Source organism: Echinops telfairi, unplaced genomic scaffold (assembly GCF_000313985.2).
Source record: "Echinops telfairi isolate 266 unplaced genomic scaffold, ASM31398v2 ScPeMD7_7424;HRSCAF=8462, whole genome shotgun sequence".
In the NCBI taxonomy this organism is placed as follows: domain Eukaryota; kingdom Metazoa; phylum Chordata; class Mammalia; order Afrosoricida; family Tenrecidae; genus Echinops; species Echinops telfairi.
Genome location: NW_022111324.1, coordinates 44,600,880 through 44,621,955, shown reverse-complemented (window position 1 = coordinate 44,621,955; position 21,076 = coordinate 44,600,880). Strand labels below are relative to the sequence as shown.

Sequence of the window (21,076 nt, the reverse complement as noted above, 5' to 3'; positions counted from 1 at the left end):
TGTTGCAAAAAAGCAACAAGAGGCTTCATTGTTCCCTCTGTTTCGGTTCCTTTCCTTAGAATTGTGCTCTCTGAGTCATCTCACACACACCCTGCCACCCCGGCCCCGACTAGGGATACCTAGTCAAGTGACAAGAAGCTCTGTCGGCACAATTCAGTGCTCAGCTGCTAACGAAATGATTGGTGATTCAAATCCATTCAAGTAGCTCTTAGAACAAGGACCTGATGCTCTAGCCCCATCAAGATCATTGTCAGTCCAAAGTCAACTCCAGAGCGCTTGATAACAACAAGAATCAGTTTGCTGACCATAGTACAAACCAGTACCTTGCTAGAGCCTACTCTGGAGAAATGGGCAAAGTGTCTCCTCTCTGTTGGAACCTCCCTGCATCCTCTTTGAAGGTGTGCTCTTCGATATTCCTAGGTAACTCTCGAAGTTCTCTGACACAGGGCCCTGTCCCAGACAGAAGCAACGCTTCCGATCACACAACTCTGTAACTAGCCAGTCATCAGTTCAGTCTGCGGACGGCTTCCTCCCCAGGAGGCAGGAGAACAGCTCGTCTATGCCAGGCGGACATCAGGACTCAGAAAGGCACATGAAAAAGCACTTTAAGCAGCCAGCCAACACTCTCTTCTGCACTGTTAGGGCGACCGTTTCCGGGGCAGCAAACAAGTGAGCAGGCAGGAAGAGGGTGTGCACAGTGAAATCCTCCTCCTTACAGGTGAGCACATACCAACCTTGATAGTGACATCGTCACAATCTTGGCTATGGAGCAATGAAAGGAACCATGGTGGTGCCATGGGTTAAGCAATAGGCCGGTCAAATCCACCAGGTGCTCCACAGAGCACGGGGCTCTCTGTGCCTGGAAAGATTTGTCATATTGGAAACCTTATGAAAGGTTGCTTGGAGTTGGATTTGATTCTCTGGCCATTGGTTTTTGATATGGAGACATTATGAAGGATCATTCCTTAAACAAAAACATGTAACACTCAAGCCAAAGACAGGCCTCTCTAAAGTGCTGCATGGTTTTCTAGGCAATGTTAACACTGGAGCCTTTTGTACGCCATAGTTAATGATGGGCTGTTTACTGTTTCTACAAGTCCCCGCTGTCTGTCTCTGGTTCCACGTGATGCAGGATGAATAGCTGCTCTCCAAGTCTTTGCTCCTGGGAAAAGCCTGTATTTTTCTGAAGAAATCTGTATCTATGTATGTGTGTGGATGTGTGGACACACCTATGGAGGTCTGCGTAGCACCAATGGTTAACATGCTCAGCTGCTAACAGGGAGCTTGGAAGTTCCCATCCACTTTGAGGTGCCTCGTGACCAAAAACTGGCACATTGAGATGGCTGCATGAGCCGGTGCATCGTCATGGTGCAAAACCAGCCCCCCATCTGCCACAAATCAAGCCTTTTTTAGTCACACGCTGTTACAAAATCTCTTCAGAACCTCTAAATAGAAAGCTTGGTTAACAGTCTGACCTGGTGGAATGAAATCCAAATGCACTACAAATCGACATTTCCATCTGTTTGGGAAGTTGACAGATGCCCAGAATAAGGTTTGTCATCAATCGGCATTTCACCTTTTTTGAAATGAGAAAACCACACGAACACTTGAGGTTTTCCCATCGTGTTGGCATTGCAAGTTGTGTTCAACATCACAACCATTTCTAAGGCATTTTCGTCAAGCAGGAAACACAATTTCACAGCTGTACGCTGTTCTCTTAAATTGACCATCACACACAAAAAAACAAAGTTCAAGCCTTTTATGAAAAAATTCACTGTGACCAGCGAGAACCTTCCCAGGTGATGCCACTGGGTGCACTGACTCAGAGCAAATTGCTTGAAGCTCTTCCAGTGGGAAAAATGCATACTACAAAAGCTCTGTCTAGCGGAGATTTTTTCCCAGTTTTTTTGGGGGTGGGGTACCCCTTCGTACTTAAGGAGGAATTCATTGGAGAAAGAAATGTTTTCTTCAAGCTCATAGTAGGTCTGGGACCCAGAGGTCACACAGAAATAACACATAAGGTGTATTTTGGAAACTAAATGAAGTATAGAGTTTTATAAGTTTAGAAATCAAGGAAAGCAAGATGTTGTAGAATTATTCCAAATACTTAAGGAAGGGTGGAAATCGTGTAAGGTAGTTCCCTATGTTTTTACCTGGGGGTGGTGGTGGTTCCGTGGGAGATTTCTGACCTCATGCAGGAAACAGGGTTTGATTCCTGGCCAATGCATTTCACACGCAGTCACAACACATTTGCTGGTGGAGGCTTACCCCACCCCACTACCATCAAGCCAATTTTAACGCAGACAGACTTTATATAATTTCCGAAGCTGTCGATTATTACAGGCGCTCCCTGAAAACCCATAGCCATTGAGTTGATTCCAACTCACACAACTCTATGGGACACAGTAGAACTGCTCTCATGAGTTTTCAAGTTTGGAAGTCTTTACAAGAGTAGAAAGCCTCATCTTTCTCCTGTGTAGTATCCAATGGCTGTGAACTGCTGACCGTTGTGGTTAGCAGCCCAATGTATACCCTGCTATGCAATTAGAGTTCCTTTTATAGGAACAAAGAGCCTCAACTTTCTTCCAAGGTCTGGCTTTGTGGTTTGGATGGCCAACCTTACAGTTAGCAGGTCAATGGCTACGTAATAATGCCAGGTTGCTAGTTAGGTTCTATACGAAGTCATGGCAATAACAGCATTAAATACCAAATAAGACAAAGGCCCACTCAACCACAGCTGGGGACATTTTCACCCAAATGGAAGCTAGTTCTTGAATTTGTCCAAATTTGCTGTTTCATTGTGCCTGCAGAGATACTGCCTTGGCATGAATGTAGCATTTAATAGATGGATGAATTCATATGTTTCTGAGAAGGGCCATGTGCTATAGTAGAGAAAACTCTGACCCATATTTGGGCTGGTCAGTTCTAGTCCTGGCTCCACACCTCAAAGTTAGATAAAGCACTTTGTTTTGTTTTCTCGGCTACAGGATGGGAGGGAAATGACCTCTTAGCAACTGGATGCTTCACCCACTGACGATACTTTATGATTAAAGCAGTACCTATGACCGTGGTTACGACGCCTTGTTTGGGTATCTAACGTTCTTAGTGAAATGATTCAAGTGCAACTTAAGTACTGATCGCTAATAAGACATTCTATTTCTTCCTTTATTCACAAAGGAGAAGAAATCTATCTCGACTCATTTTATATTAGTCAATATTCTAACCTCTCATACTTTCCAAGGTGAAAACGTATGTGAAAACTGCGAATATTCCACGGTAGACTATGTGTTGACTTCCTCGCCAGCCTGCCTGCCTGCCTTCCCTCCACCTTCCTTCTTCCCTCCTTGCATCCCCTTTCCTTTCTTTTTAATCTCTCCAACTCCTGGTGTTTTAGTTCAATCATTATTTCAATCAATGCCTGCTAAAAATTTAATGCATGTCAGATACAATGCCAAGAGCAAAACAGACACACTTGCAATGGTCGTGTGCCTTCTAGTTAATAAACTATGCTAAAACTTTACAAAATAAACTATGCTTAAAATAACCTATCCAAAAGTTCGAATCACTTAAATTTATATCAAGTTAATCTGATGGATAAAAGGCCTCTGTTCCAGTAAGAACATGAGAGAAGTCTGAGAGTCCCTCTCCTCCTTTAATGTTTGTCTTAAATCATTTAAAAAGTGAGAGCTTTATCTTCTCTGCTCTAGAAATATCTTCTTTTCTTCTCGCATCTTTTCTAGAGCAGTGAGAGGAAAATCGAAGACACAAAGAAACAGTAAGGCCAAGGGACTAAGGACCATGTGAGACTAAATCTGACCAGAAGACGTAGATGGTGCCCAGCTACCACACCTGACCACTCTGACTGGAATCATGATAGAAGGCCCCTCTGGGAGACAGCTGTTGAACAAAATCCAAAATCACAAAAAAGATTAGGAATCCCTGAGGCGATGGCCCTTAGATCCCCTTCAAATCTGCACGTGAACTCAGCTTCATGATTCAGCTTTTAGTCAACTGAGAGACAGGTCTGCAAGGAGACACACAGCATCAAGTAGCTGCATACCCCATAGAATGATCGATCAATCACACCAGGCCAGAAGGGCAGGATTTTCCAGAGACACAGTTCAGCAGGCAGGAAGGGACAGGAAAGAAGGATGGATGGAAAAGGGAACGGAGAGGAACCGGAGAAAGCGCTGTCGCATATGGGGACTGCAATCCGTGTCACAAACGCAAAGGTGCGTGCATTGCTGAACGGAAAACCAATTGTCTTTGAGAACTTTCCCCTAAATCCATATATTGAATATAAAATTATATATATAATTTTAAAGGTCTTTCAGGACATGAAAGTGTTACAGATCTAGTCCCGAAATTCTTTCCAATTTGTTGATTGAATCGTGCATATATTATTTCCTTCTGGGACATTTCAGTAATGGCCTGGATGATCATTTGCATTTGAGATAATGTGCTTAACTCTCTCCAGGCAAAGGCACTGTGGTCTGAGGCGCCACAAAGCTCCAGCTGTCCCTGGCCTGAAGCGAATGCCCCTTCAGTCAGCTTTGTTCTTGGCACCCTGGACAGCGGCTCATGTAAGGCTGGTAGCTTACCCGTCTGCACCAGTGAGGGCCCCCTCCCCCCCCAGGCAACCATGGCCCATAACCCTGTGAGGAGGAAGTCAAAGTAGGATGCGTCATGATGGCATTCCATGCCACCTTCAAAGTGTCATTGTGAGGTAAAGAGATGCTCTGAGGAGCAAAGGTCCACCGCGGATCCCCCCCCCACCCCCCACCCCAGTGATACTATCAACAAGGTTCGCCAATGCTCAGCAGGACTTGGACCCCGTGAGCCGGCGTGGGCTGACTGCCACCTACGATCGTGCATTTCCTTGGGATAGACTTGAATGCATTTCGAACCTAGTTCTGGCCAGCAACGGTCACTCGAATCCTTCGGCAAGCTGCCTTCCTGAGACCGGCTCTCCCAGAGAACTTGTGAATAAGCATATCCTCGCATCAATTGGAAGAATCCTAACTGATCACTGGAATCACAAGGAGACATTTGCTAGAGTGGTCTGAGGACAAGCTAGTCTCAGAAAGCTAACCCATACTCGAGAAGATGTGACTTTTTGGCTCGACAGTGACTTAAAAGATGCCACAAAGCACTCTGGGAAAGGCCTTGCTTCAAGGTTAAGATAAAGTAAGTCCATGTGTTCATCTGGTTTACCTGTAAGCAGTCCATAAATACCTACTCTCTACCAGGCAGTGGCCGGGAAGCTGAGGTACATTGAAACGGTTTATGACCCCAAGGGAGACTTGGTCTAGAGCAATGGTTCTCGACCTTTCTGATGCCGCCACTCTTTCATACAGCTCCTCCTGGGGTAGTGACCCCAACCATAAAATTATTTTCATGGCTACTTCATCACTGTAATTTTGCTACTGTTATGAATCATCATGTAAATATCTGATATGCAGGATCTATTTTCATTGTTACAAATTGAACATAACTAAAGCATAGTGCCAAATCACAAGACAATATGTAATTATAGAGTGTGAAATATTTATTTCTAATGAGAAATAAATGAAATTTTGTCTTGAAGCATGGTGTAGGATTGGTAACAGTCTTCACGCCGGGTACTCGTATGTGGGTGAATCTGCATGTGGGCGGACCCACCTGGAGACAGAGGAGCGGTGTCTCTGTTCCTAAGACCATTGGAAATATGGGTTTTCTGATAGTCTTAGGCAACCCCTGTGAAAGGGTCGACCCCCAAAGGCATCGCAAACCACGGTTTGAGAGCCACTGGTCTAGAGCATTGACTGTGACCACAAAGACCCAGTGTTCTACTCGTTTCACTCGACTTAGAGTGAGACTCGAAGCTAGTAGTGTTGGCCCCTTTTTGAGCTGGGATAAAATCCCTCAAAGACAATAAGAATCTATTCAGCTGGATGAGACAAGTGCTTTTGGAAGTATTGGCTGGCCAGAGAAGAGAATAATTGAAAGCAAATTAAGGGCACTCATTAGAAGAAATTGGATGCAATATGCTTATTGTACTTTCTCTCACCACCTGTAATAAAACAAGAGAACTGCAGCACCCAGCCATTGAGTCTGAGGGCTGGAACATCGAGAGACCAGAGCAGCCTCTTGGCTGGCACAGTCTGGCTCCCCGTTGCTTTGAGCACGTATGCTACATTAGTATTCCTGATGGGCTTGAATGTATAATGACATTTATTCAGGGTGCGGCCATGAAGACAGGGTGGTCATTTCCCAGTTCTGCATGCCAGGTCGGGAGATAGGGTTCGTAGGAATTCTATTTGTCTCTGGAATACATGCCATCGGGGGTCATCTGAGAAGCTAGGGGTTCATGTCTGCATTGGTTGCTGCCAGATTCCCTGCGATCAGCCACTCTGTGTGGTTTTGCTTGTTTTCAAAGATGTGGGTACAAACCGATCAATCGACATTATAGTTTTTGTTCTGGCATCTCTGGGGTCATCCACTTTAATGAGCCAACTTAGATTATCACCTCATCTGCCGAGATATCAATAGACTCAAACGACATTTCCTGTAGTTAGGAAAACACACACACAGTATGTAACAGGATTTTAAGAAAGCATTGCAACTTGCAGAGACTGACTGGGCCTTCAGTATAAATGGGGCTGGGGGGAGGGGGTTCATAGGAGATCCCACTAACTCTTAGTTCCATTTTCCCAAACTTTTCGAAGCCCCCAGGAATTACATCACACAGAGACATCCATCCGAGAGGTTATTTTTTATATCCATCTCTCCCCGCCCCCTTTGTCTTTTGGTCAGCTGTTCGGCTCACAAATTGCTACCTGCCCATAGATAGAATGAGGGGAAGAATGAGGTAGCTGACAGGAAAGAAATCTAGTAACTGTACTTTCTTTGCTTTTCATGAAACTTTGGTGACGAATTACTTTTAGGAGAAGAAAGTTGTTGCTGGAACCTGCTTTGAGCCGACGGCCAGATTTTCCGTTTCTGGTGATGGCACCCCGAAACCTGAGCCTCCTCTCAACTCTGCAGCTTCCGGTCAGTTGCATTCCATAGCCCGTTCATACCTTATTTTATTCCCACCCGATCACTCGGTCCTTTGTGAGGTGTTTTCTGGAGTATGACAGCCACCTTGAACCTGCAGTTTCCAGTCCTGCTGCCCAACTCTTTCCAGATGGCTGTTGGAGCCATCTTTCCATAAAGCAAACCCTCTGGAGGTAAATTGCTCCCTCCCTATATGACCCTCGCTCTCCTCCCTACGAAGGAAGTGGGTTGCACAGCGAGTAAGCATTGTCTGCTGCCTGAAGGGTGGGCAGCGGCCGCTCTATGGGAGGAGACAGGCGGCAGCCTGTGCCCACAGATTGTTTCAGCCTGGGGAACCCAGTGGGGCGGCTTTGCTCAGTCCCATAGCGTCAGCGTGAGTTGGAATGGACTCCGTGGGTTGATAATTCCAGCTGCCGGCAGAATGAAGATCGCAGGCCTTATTTCCACGTCTCCCACTGTTGCCTCTCGAAGTGCCTGGAGAGCAAGCACTCCGAGAGCGCTGACGGTGCGTGAGCATGCCCACCTCTCCCACCAGCTCTGCTGCTTCCTGCACCCATAACCGCCCACGGACCGTTTGGAGCCCCCCTCCTGGATTTGGCACCTGCTCTCCTTCTGCGGGGACTGCTGCGGGCCGCAGAGGTCTAGCTGTGGAAGCCGCACCTGGGACCATTCCTTGTAACTTGCGGCAGGATCTCTCACGGCTGGCAGTGGAAACCGCTATGGGGAATGGGAACTGCTCAGTGGCACCCCTTCACTTGGTGCCCACATCTTAGAGACCCATCGGGCATCTCTCATAATCCATGTGGGAGACTCGCTCTCCCAGCCCTCGCCTGGGAGCACTGGGCAGCTTTCACCACCGCCCATTCCGCTGAACCCTCCTGCTCCCCCCGGCTCAGCAAGGCTCCGAATGTGTCGGTTTCTGTCGCAGAGGGGTCGGGACCTGATGCCCTACCTCCTCCAGGGCTGGGTTTCTGCTTTCAAGTGTGGCTGTTAGGATTTCACTTCCACCAGTGGGGAAACAGGGTTTATGGGCTAGCCTCTGTACCTAACGTAGGGTTAGCTATATATCGTGTGTGTGTGTGTGTGTGTGTGTGTGTGTAAAGGTTGATTGTCAACTTTTCCATTTTCATAAATTGGAAAGCATTTCTACTTTACTGCCAGTTATTTTCTTTCTGCTTCTTTAAAAACAAATTGTTGGCCAAACTGTTTACCTCTAATCCAAAAACCTATCTTTCCTAAACAACTGACTGAAGTTTTTAAGGGACATTTAGGTTAGCTACACACATACACACACACACCCCAAACTCATGCTGACCCATAACAATCCCCTGTGGGTTTCTGAGACTGCAGCACTTAACAGGAATAGGAAGCTCAGTCTTGGAGTTGCTGGTGGTTTCGAACTGCCAACCATGTGGATCACAGCCCAATGCATAACCACTATACTACAAGGGCTCCCTAAGTTATTTAAAGGTGATCTCAGAGTAGCTGGTGGGTTTGAACTGTTGACCATGTAATTAGCAACCTAATGTGAAACCCACTACCCAACCAGGGCTCCCACGGGTGCCCTAAACTCCTAAAACAGCTGACACGCTCATTAAATAAGAGAGAGTGTGTGACCGGAAAACGCCTGGTCCAATTGTTCTGGAAGTAATTTGTGATGTCTACAGGTTGAGAGCACTTCAGATGAACACCCATCCCCCAATGGGACTAGCAATGTAATTTTTTTTTAAAAATGAGTCAAAACATTTGAAGAAAAATAAGCAAATGAAAGTGATAAAAATCAAAGATAGCATATGGTTGATATGTATATCTTCAAAGGTAACATTTATTCAACTCATTTAAAATACCATTGAAGTGAGATAGCACTCTAAATATTTTATCACCGAGATGCAATAAGGCGTCCCATACATATATCATCTCATTTCGATTTCATTAGTGATCAAATGTGCTAGTTAAAGGGGCTGAAATCTCACCATAAACCAGAATATAATTTGTGAGATTACAGCAAAGCAGGCCAATAGTATTTTATGTGCAACTTTACAAAAAATGCACTTGGATAATAAGGATGTAGGCTTGAATAAAAGCATTCTCACTTATTGTGGTTAATGCAGAAACCACATAGGACCGAGGCCTGGCACTGGAAACCTTTGAACACTACATCTATAAAATTCTGTTGTCTTTTTAAATTTTCAGTAACATTTCTTTTTGCTATATATATCGCATTTTTCCAAAATATGAAAATGTTCTTTTTATTTTAAATGTTGACTACATGTGAAAAATTAACTCTGGTTATATTACTTCAAACTATCCCGTTATTGGCAACAGTTGTGCAAGGCTGTCAAGAAGAATTCTGAAACAAAAGTACCAAATTTGGAGAGCAGAGACATCTGTTTTACTTCGCAGTGGGTTTTATTGCTTTATTTCTGAGACTATGAATTCACAACTATCTTATAACTGAAAGCTAAAGAAAAAACACATGTTGGTAAATCTGATTTATGCAGGGTTTTGTTTTGTGTTTTTTTCTTTTTTGGGCAAGGGAAGTTGCCTCTCTCAGCTCTCTGCCAATACCTAATAAATGGGCTTGGCAAAAGTTTATTTAACTTGGCTTCATTGAGCCGGCAAGATGTAGAAATCAAGCAAGGGACAGGCCGAAAAATCTGTTCCTTTGAAGTCAATAAAAATCCATCTCCTTAATCCCCTTTTTATTCTAAGCGGTGGTGATTTTTCTCAACTGATTCATTGAGAACCTTGATTTAGCTAGCCCATCCTGCATGATTATCTTTTTTCTCCAACACTTTCTCCCCTTGACAACCTCCATCTTTTATACTTGCATGGTTGTGCATCTGGTCATAAACAGGTTCTAGTTAATCCTCATAGAAAACCAGGGTTTCAGTTACTCTCCACATGTGAATGAATGAGAAGAGTGGCCAGGAGCAAGAGGGCACACAGTTACAATCAACAGCTAAGATGGCTCAGCTTTCATTCTGCAGCATTTCCTAAGCTATCTCCATTGAGCCTCCATCAAAGCTTTCTATGACTGGGCCTCACCTGCCCACACAGATGCAAATTCACACTCCAGTATCCAAAGCCCTTTCCACATCCCCAACCTACCAGCTAAAGGGCTATGAGTCATGTGGAAACAGACAGTAAGTTAAGAAAGAAGAAATTGCTATGTAATCATAGAAACCTTTATTAAACAAAAACATCAAAATAGGAAGCTATCATTTATCAACATAGCCTCCATCTAAGTCTATGTACTTCTGAAGGGGGTGTCTCCATCTCTCTGCACCCTTCCGAAAGATCTCTGCACTCTTTGATTTATATCGCTTCAAGACGGCAATTTTGCTAACCTCAAGGAACACAGATCGTGTTTCTTTTCACTATATATTTTTTTAAGTTGGGGAGGGCAGAGGTGAGGAGAAGTCTGAAAGGGCAAGATTGGGGCTGCAGGGTAGACAGAGGACGGTTTCCCAGTGCAATTCTTGTAGGCCAACCTTTGATCCTCTGCAAGAATAAGGACACGCATTGTCTCCATGAGAAACCAATTCCTCTGCGTAACTTTCCTGCTCTTTTCCCAGCACTGCAGCTTTCCACTTTCTTAAATCTTTTTAAATAAAGACTGAAAAAGACTCTGGATAACCAGGGTAACAGAATGCTTTCAAAAGAGCAAAGTCAGAGACCACTCACTCCCTGATTTCAACACCTACTATACAGCCAAGAGTTGTTAGTTAGCACAACAGCTTGGCATTGGCACAGCAATAGAAATGTAGACCAACGGATTAGAACCGAGAACGCAGAAATAAAGCAAAGCGCCTACAGACGCTTGCTTTTTAATAAAGGATGAAACACATTAAGTGGAGAAGAGATGGCCTTTTCAATTAATGGTGCTGGAAAAATTGGATCTCCAGCTGCAAAAGAATGAAACAGACCCCTCCCCTCACCCCATCAGCAAAAAAACGAACTCCAGGCAGAGTAAAGACCGTTATAAACTCTAACACTATAAAGACCGTCAATGAAAAAATAGGGGCAAACTTAAGGAGTGTTAATACAAAACATATATACATTACTCAACATCATGAAAACACCCGCATATGGAAGACAAAGTAAAGAACTGGAGCCCTCTAAACATTCTCCATTTCTGTATATTGAAAACCTTCATCGAAAGAATAAACAGAGAACCTATAGATGGAAAAAATATTCAACAATGACGATCAGATAAATGGCTAATTTCAAAAATCAATAGAAACCTACATCTTAATAAGAAAAAAAAAATACACCCCCCTCTCCAAAATGGGCCTAAGATAGGACTAGACAATTTACTAGAGATGACATTCATGTAGCCAACAACCTGAATATGCAGAAATGCTTGTGTTTATTAACAATAAGAGGAATGTAAATTAAAGCAACAATGAGATACCATCTCACGCCAACACCCTTACAAAATGAACATTACGCTTAGCAAAGTTAGTCAATCTCATAAATGTTTTATGACACCACTATTAAAAAAGAAAAAGAGATGGTGCTCACACCAAAGGACTACCAGGAGGCCAGGAGGGGTGGGGGCGGGGCAGGGGTGGGGGTGGGGAGAGTGGAGGGAAAAGGCCGGAAAGTAAGGGGGTGAGAAGATGAAAAAAAAAAAAAGAACCGCATATATGGGACGGGGTTGGGGAGTGAAGGGTTAACAGGATACTAAGACCGATTTGATGAGATGGGCTGTGAAACTACATAGAAGATTTTTTTCTTTGTATGTATTAATTCAAAAACAAAAAGGAAATATATACATAGATTTATTTATAAAGTTACACTTTTAAAAGAGAGAGAGAAGGGTCAGTCTCTAATTCCTTACCTATTAGATCTAAACATTGGTTTGAGTGGCTATGAAAGGCGGAAAAGTAAAACTGGAAAAGATTTGGATTCTTTTGTGACATACAAATTGGTTTTAAACAAACAAAACAAATAAGTGAATCCCTGTAATCATCCTCTTTGGGAAAAAAAAAATCTCTCAAGAGTGCCCTTCTGAAATCCCCTTAAGCAGTCTCCATAGCCTTCAGAGCGGACCTCTCTGCCTTGAACTTAACCGGACCTCTCTGCCTTGAACTTAACCGACCTAGCAGCCCTCTCAGAAGCCATCGTTTCGATTGGACTTTTGGTTTGAAGGCACCTTAAGGAAACTAGGTCCAGTGCTCGGCGTACACCTGAGAGGACTGGTCTGACGGCACCCACAGTTCCATTGGAACGAGAACCTGGCAGCAACACTTTGACTCCTGCGCTTGAAGGTTTCATAATTTGGAAGGGCATCCTCTTGCTAGAGCAAAAAATCACATACTTGTATGCAAATAACATGCATATTAACTCCTGGGCATCATTACTTCCCTAGGAACCCATTATTGACAAGGACAAGCTCATCACTCTCAGACATTCAAAATTCACCATCTTTCGGTTGCACGTAGTATGAGAAAAATGATTCCTTACCTAAACTAAAGAGCACCAAGAATTTCAGACACACAAACTCCCGTTGATCAAACTGCAGCGATCGAAGCTTCGCCACTAGCTCCTGTGCGTGACTCATGAGGTTGCTGAGCGTGGCCCCGGCTTGTGATGCGATTATGGAATAGTCCACCTGCAACACAGAAGCACAGTCCTCATGAGGGCCAGGATCAGAAACGCATCTCACTTGGGGTGGTTTGTGGACAAAGCCCGATTCTAGGAAAAGCCCCGAGTGGATCACAGAAGTGGAGGCAGCATATCCTATCAGAAAATAGATCACTATTATTCTGCTGGATGATCTATTCCATGTAAACAACAGGTATAGACCAAGTTAATAAATGTATAGGGGATACATAACACTTTTCCATCATGGATTTATATTATTATATATGATTCAACGTCTCAGCCCTCATGAATAACTTTAAATTAAAAGTATGCCCCCATCAAAAAAAAACTACATCAAACAAAATAGCACAATAAAAAAACCGAAAACAAATCAAAGAAAACCCCAAACTCCTGCCTTTGAGTGGATGCTGATGCGTAGCTACTGTACAGGAAAGGGTAGAACTACCCTGTGAGGTTCCAAGTCTGAAACTCTGCGGGGGAAGAGAAGGCCTCTTCTCCCACGTTAGAGCTGGTGGTTTGGAAGTGTCATCCTTGCCGTTAGCAGCCCCACCACGCGTCACTACTATACCACCAGCGTTCCACAGACAAGACGTGAAATATCGAGTCAACTCTCACTCGTGGGTCGAGTTCTCAGTGACTGATTTTTCTGGAAGCAGATCGCCAGGCCTGTCTTCTCTGGTGCCTCCGAGTGGAGTTGAACCCCCAACCTTTTCACTTACAGCCAGGTGTGTTAACCCAGGAACTCCAAAGGAAAGTACCCTGTCCATAAAAAGCCAACCCAGGACAGTGTGGGTGTGCACGCTGACATTAACGGTGACACGAGAAGGAAGGCCCACGGCTATGTTCTTTTTGGACCACTGGGCTACACTGTCAAACATTCATGATTCAAAAATGCACGGTTGGGGGTGACCAAACCATCGCCTTTCCGGGTTCAATTTGCTGCTTCCTACAGAACCACATATAAACGATTCTTGTTACGTTTGTTGCTTCCTAAAAAGCCGTGGAATAAGACATCTATTCATGTGCTGATTAATACATTTCTCTAGAAAGACAGCAAGGATCCCAACTTAGAAGAACTAAAGGTCCTTGTTCTGGTAAACAAAACAAACACTTTCTCCTGCATGAAAAGCAAGCAAGCAAGCAATCCCAGAGGCACCGATCTCGGATGGCTCCTGGAGATTTGAGTTCAATTTATAATCCCTAAGTTAAGACATCGGGATGGCTGTCAGCGACGGTACTGGCTTTACTGCTACGATGACTGCATAATGGGAAAGCCCAGTTGGTGCCTGATGCTCCCACCCGTCTTCTTCTACTGGTGAGCGCTCAGGCAAGCAGGTCCTCTTTTAGGTGCATTTAATATTTGCTGCAGCAGCAAATTTGTCTGGGAGGCAAGTCCTCATCTGCCACTCACCCGGAGCAGACTGTATTAAATTTTTATATTTATTGACATTTCATTACCATAATTGACTGCACTTGCTTCTCTAGTAGGAGGCACAGGGCTGCCTCCTAAGCAGGCGAACTAGTCCCTTGAGGAGAATTTGCAATTAAAAACAAGGCAGAATGGATTTTTTTATTGTGTAAATATGATGAGTTGAATTTTCAGCTTTAACTAGAGAATACGGGGTGTACAGAAACCTTTTTCAAGAGGGAGGAAAATTATGAGTCAGTGGAAAGCCCACCCCCAGAGGTGTCAATCAGCTTCTGTCTAGCCAACTGGGCATGAAAAAGCCGCGGTTAGCATGTGTTCGAAGACAGCTCTCACACGTCCTGCCTGCATTGTCCCTGCACAGGTAACTGTCCCCTAAGTCTAAACATCCAGTGTCCAATGAGCTGTTTGGGGTTCTGTTGCCGACTGCTTACAGGCAGCTGGAAACCTGAGCTGTAAGCAGAGTGGACAAGCAGTTGAACGCCCAGGGTCACCTGAAGATGGTCAAGCATATAAGGAGGTGTTGCAACAATCATGTCACCACTTCTCTTAGAGGTGAGTCACAGGGTGGGACACATTCTTCTAACTGGAAGGCTGGAGGGTCGAGTCTACCCACAGATACCTCGGAAGACTGGCTTGGTGATCCACTTCCAATAAACCAACCACCCACGTCCTGTAGTCTTCTGGACCGCAAGCAACCAGTTCCCACCGGTTCCTCCTCTAAAGACGGTTTTGGTTGTTTTTTTACATGCAAGTGGTGCCTGGGTTCTACATGCCTTAAACACTATTCGGGGCCTAACTGTTCTAGGAAATCATCATATATTCAGAGAGGAATAGAATTGATAAAGGAACCAAGAATGGCCCCCGAGACGGCTTGGAATGGACTGCCTGGAACAAGACTAGTGATCTGGGCCAATTCTGCCTCTTAGGAATGATGGGCCTGGGCAAGTCACGGAAAATCTCCACCCTTTACGTAGCCCATCTGGAAAGAAGGTAGTTGGGTTAGACCAGGAGTATCAAACTGCCCCCGAGGCAATTTTTTGTGGCCCGCGATGCTCTGAAATAAAATGAAAAAGAAAAAACTGTTATGAAGGAAAAAGCACTTAGGGGAGGGGAGATCGAGGCAATAACGTACTCACAATTCCCTCATTAACCCTTTAACTACTGAAGACAAGTCTACACGTGGCCCAGTGCCTTTCCGGGGGGCCTGTGGACGTGTCTAACTGCGCTGACTCAGTTCCGACGATGTTGGGAAGCGATATGTCTGTCACTCTCAGTGTCACGTCATGTCCGCAGATCCCAATAGAGAAAAGGTTAGAAAGAGCACTCTGGGTTGTCCTGTTATGGATCATACCTAGCGGCAGCGCAAGTTAACATTTTCAGAGGGAAGCCATTACAACTGTGTATCATATTTGTCAGCATTTTGTGTTTTTTCTTAGTACTTGGTTATGTTTTCTGGTCACAACATAAGGGGTGAGTGAGAACTAGGAGGAAAGTGCTGGCAAGTTTCGGGTAAAAAAGAATAATTTTAGCTTCATAAATACATCAAATAAAATAAATGTTTAAATAAAAGCACTTATATGGTGTTTTAATTATCCTATCCATATTCCTGAATCCTCACTTCAAAATATAAATTTAACAGAATTTGTAAATGTGATGTGTCCCGCGTGAATCTTGCCTGTTGCACCAAATGGCCCGTGTTTTAATTGAGTTTGACACCCCTGGGTTAAAGGAGCATGAACTGTCGCCCACATTTACGATTGTTAAGAAAGAACAGTAGTTGGGAAGGAATGCTGATTTTAAATTCCCAGCTGATTGCTGAATGCATTCGTGCATGTACATCCCAGTCTCACAGAGCCGGTTCTGATCCGCGGTCATCCCGTGTGTATCAGAGCATAACTACTCCATAGTGATTTCTTGGTTGTCACGTTCATGGAAGCAGACCACCAGGCTTTTCTTACGCGGGGTTGCCAACCCTCTAGTTGAATGCAAATCCTTTGTGCTACCCTGGGACTTAGGACATCTTAATTTTTAAAAAAAAGGAAAGAAAAAATAAGTCACTAGCTAAACCTCAAGTTAATGTTGGAAGACCATCCTAAAAACACACACACATGTGCTATCAGTGCACTTTGCTATGAGGGTAGGGTTAATTGACCTGTGCACCATTCTAACAGGTAAACAACAGTAAATGCAAATGAGAAAAGCATGGAACAAAATTCAAAATCACATGAAACACCAGGCTTCCTGGTTGCATACACAGGTAGGACCCTGAGAATATAGCCCTTCAGATCTGCAATTGAACTCATCCCCATGGCAGAATAAATCAGCCCTTTAAGAAAGAAAGAGCAGCATTCACCCGGGGGCCAGGGAAGAGGGAGAGAAGGAAACCGGAAGGCCAGGAAGGAATCAGAATAAACAATGGTCCAGCGAAGGGACTGCACTGGATGAGCGGAAATAAAACGTATACAGACTGTTGAATGTAAGACTGGTAATCTTCTCCTGATTCACAGCAAAACGTTTAAATCATAATAAGTGCAAATATCAGACCTTCATATTTCAAGACGGAGTGCATGATAATGGAAAGGAATCTAAATGATTTCCTAGGACCCTATAATTACAGACAGATCTTTAGTGAGCTGAACTTCAGGAAATCAATGAGCATACCAACAACTTTATGGCGCTACATTTATTTACGTGTTAATTTGAAAGCGTGAACATGTTTATTAAGGGAGGGGCACCCCTCAGATAACATTTCATTCAAGGATAATTTATCAAATTGCAGGCCTCAGAAGGAGGGTGGGGGATTTATTCCTGAAACAGCACCAGATCTGCGGCTTCCTGAGATTTTATTACAAACATAATTATATTTTCATTGTTGAATGTGGAGCTCGTGTTCATTGCAGGAGCAGCTGGCCTTGTCTTTTATGCACTTAGTAAAATTAATTTAGTGCTCTCTTACATGTAATCTTTGTGCCGTTAAACTCAAGGAAGATAGTGAAGAAATAACTTGAAGTGGATGTCCCCTTTGGATAAGTTTCATTGATTGTGACAGTAGAAACTGCTTTCACTAAATTGGCTTTAGTTCTAATAGCTGAAATTTTGATGACATGTGTAGTGTAAGATGCCTGTCATTTTAATACGATACACAATCATAGGAGATAATGAATAAGTTGCCAGCGGATCTTTCCCTTAGGACGATGTTTCAGTGTCGGTTAATTAGCTACAATATGCAAATACGCAAACCGATCCTGCTTCGAAAGTACTCTGCTGTTTCATTTCATATATACACACATACAGATGTGTGTATGTTTTGAAATTGCGATGTGAAAATAAAATCCAATTGCAATATGCGAAATGGATAGCAATTGTTTTACCAATGCATAATATCGTTGACCACCACTGCTTCTTTTTAGTACTGCAATGCTGAGTTTATTACTAAGGTTCTCTAATGCACGCTTATATAGATGGCAAATGAAAAGACAGAATTAAAATGTAACTGTTTTAGGGTTAAGTAAGAAGTCCGGTGTGAAGACAATGAGCCCTGATACTATTTAATGCTATCTACTAGCGCCCGGGGCTGCTTTTTGTAATGGGGCCACCATTTCAATTATTCACCTTCTGATGGAAGGCTGAGGGAACTGAATTCAGCAAAATAGTTGCTGAACAAATGTGAGGTGCTAGGTTGCCGCTGGGTGGGAAAGAAAAGTTGTGTTATTTCAGTTTAACTTCATACCCTCTCTCTTTAATTTCCAATAGGTAGTTCCTTGGGAATCCCCTACTTCCAAATTCAGCCTCACCTTTTCCTTCTTCCCTTGCTGTATCAAATTCACCGTGTGGCGTGCGGGAGCTGCTTCCAGTAGGAAGAAGCCAGAAGGCTGGGCCCAGTGTTTGCTGGGGAGCAGAGGGCCTTACAGCCCTCAGGGCATCCAGGGACAGGGCTAAAAAGCAAGGAGTAGAATCTATCGATCTCCTCGGCTTGGGAGTCTCCATTCGATCCAGTCATTGGTGTTATACTGCTTACTGAGGATGCTTAGCTATGTAAACAGAAAGATCAAGAGGAAATAGGACGATTTACTAATCCTAAAGCCCTCGGAATAAACACTCTCATTTTCTTGGACAGAAGTCATTGCAGGGCAGCTGAGAACATCGTACAGCAAACCTAGGAATTAGTAAGAAGTTATTTGAGCATACTCTATTTTTGTATGGCTAAGGTTTTGGGCAGCGGTGGCCAGACAGGAACCCACTGCTCTTCTGCAAACCAAAATATTGGCATCTCAGACCCACCAGTCACTGGGCTGGGGGGAAAGATCTAGCGATCTGTTTCCATACAGATTCAGTGTCCAGGCTTAGAAACTGTTCTCCTGGCTCCTTCAAGATTGTTCTTAGTGGGAATCAGCTCCCCAGCAAGGGATTTTGTTTCTTTGATCGGCTTGAAAATGGTGCGTAGATCCAGGTAAAGTTGTGACTGGCCATCTCTGTCATGATTTCTCTAACCCAGGAAGGATTGTCAGCACTGGTGTGGGCTTCAACGTGCACGGAGGGTCCGGCCAGGTACCTTCGCTTCAGGGGAGCTGCTGCTGTTCGGTGCTGACGAACCAGTTCCAACTCATCGCGACCTCTCATGTGAGAGAGCCAACACTGGTCCGTCTGTCTGTCCTACACCATCCTCACAGACCAGTGTTGTGATGGTTGTACCACAGCACTTTCTTACAGGAGCCAAATCACCCTGGGGATTTTGGATGCCACTTACTCACTTGGCATCTCTCCTCTGAACCTTCTTAGCACCTTAGCTGAGCCAGTGCCAGGGGTTTTACCCGCCAAATCCCATGGGGCAAAGCGCTATGCAGAGATTGGCCACTACAATCGTTAATTAGGATTACATTTTTTTGTAATTACATTTTTTTGTGTGTCTGCATTTTTTAAAAATGTCTTTCCAGGCATCAGATCTTTAGAATGACATTTTTTTAAAAACTAAATGAAAAGGTTACTCGTATCCTATGCATGAGTGCTAAGTTGCAGGTGGGGGAATTTTGCATGCTTTGTTCAAATAATGCTGTTTAATTTTCTTCACATAATACCAACATCCTGACCGTGATAAGATGCATCATGGAAACAGGCATGTCATTGTCTCAAAGTTCACACTCCGCAAAAATCCATGGCGGTAGGTGAATGTGTCTCTTGGGCAGATAACTTATTTTGTTTAGAAAAGTGAGGGGCAAGAACCCTCCCTGAAAATACGTTCTCTCCAAAATTGGAAGAGAGCCTGACAAAAACAACTGATTTAAGGTGGTAGGAGGATGAGTGATTTTCTTCCCTTAACATTAAAATAACAATTTCATAATAATAAGTGATAATCACATAAAATTGTTTCCAGTTCATTTCAGTTGAACAAGTTGGTTATCACACACACACACACACACACACACACACACACACAAAGTAGGCATGTAGGCTTAATCAAAGAAAACCGAATTGTTTTGCTGGTAAGTTCTGTGGAGGCTGTCATCCCTGAAATGACACATAAAGACCAAATTGCAAGCCTGGACTAACAGTAAGCTTTTCTGCATCTGTAAGCTATCCAGAAAAGCAGTATGGCATGTTGGTTACAATCACAAACCCTGGCACCAATCAGACTGCCTATTTCTGACGATCTGCTCTGCCAGCAGATTGCCTTTGGACAAACTACGTAAGGCTACAAATAATACCAGCATCTTCTCCAAGTGGTCATACAGATTGAATTCGTTAATAGAGAGAGCATGCTATCAGGCAGGATCAGTCCCTGGATAAAGACATCATGCTTGGTAAACAGAGAGTCAGCACAAAAGAGGTTCAGACCCCCAAAGAGAGGGCACAGTGGTTGAGACAATGGGCTCAAAAATAACAATTGTGGGCATGGTGGAGGACAGGGCAGTGTTTCATTCTGTTGTGCCTGGGCCCCTTTGAGTCAGGGCTAACTCAACAGAACCTAACAACAGATACAGTATGATTACCAGTGCCTGGCACACATGACAGTAAACGCTAACAGTTTTGCATCAGGAGCCCCTGGTAGCACCAGAGGTCAGCCCTGTGGGCTGCTGGATGTAAGGGTGGTGGGACAAAGGTCCCAGGAGCTCTGAGAGGAAGAAGAGGCTGTCTGCGCCCACAAATGTCTGGGGAACTCCGTATACGGTCACCATGAATCTTACGGCAGTGGGTTTGGACTATGTGCATCACCAAAGCAAACTCAGTCGATGCCGACTCCCAGCGACCCCATGTGGGTTTCCGAGCCTAACTCTGGGATCACAGTCAATGTGTAACCACTAGATCGCTAGGGCTCCTGAACTGTGTGTCCAGGAAAAACGGATTGATGTCAACTCCAACTCACAGTCATCCCCCGTAGGGCAGAGTAGAACTTGACCATAGGCTTTCCAAAGCTGGAATCTTTACAGAAACAGAGCAAGCACATCTTTCTCCCAAGGGGCGGCTGGAGAGTTCCAGCCACCCGAGCTTTTTAGATAGCAGCCGAGAACTGCCTATACTCACTGTGGGGGCTCCTCATGTATCGGAAACACTGTCTTACACGCCAGCTCATGTCAGTTTAACTCTGGTGACTTAAGTTTCCTATGAGCACTCTTCTAGAGAACTAATTTCTTTCATTTTTATTGCAACCATTGTAGTCTCCTCCAGGGCAGGCAAGGACATTGAACTTGAGGTAGTGAGGCTGGCTCTAGATTATGCCAGCAGTAAGTTGTCAGTGAGGGCATTGGTGGGTCAGCAGTAGGATTCTTGCCCTCTGTGCCAGGGACTGCAGTTTAATTCCTGGTGAATCTTCCTTATGTTCAGACTCTGCTGGTCTCACAGAGGGAGCTGTGTGTTGCTATGATGCTGAACAGGTTGTGCAGAACGTCAATACTATGATGCTGAACAGGTTGTGCAGAAGGTCAATACTATGATGCTGAACAGGTTGTGCAGAAGGTCAATACTAAGATGCTGAACAGGTTGTGCAGAAGGTCAATACTA

General features: G+C 44.2%; 1 protein-coding gene across 5 annotated transcripts in view; it reads right to left on the bottom strand.

Moving 5' to 3' along the window:
- The window catches only part of NR5A2 (nuclear receptor subfamily 5 group A member 2), a 152,004-nt gene that overhangs the window by 42,661 nt on the left and 88,267 nt on the right, over positions 1-21,076 (bottom strand). For all 5 annotated transcript variants that reach the window (XM_004699784.2, XM_045298305.1, XM_045298303.1 and 2 more), the window contains exon 6: positions 12,511-12,658. In XM_004699784.2, coding sequence (XP_004699841.2) covers positions 12,511-12,658 — 148 coding nt within the window. The remainder of the gene's footprint in view (positions 1-12,510; positions 12,659-21,076) is intronic.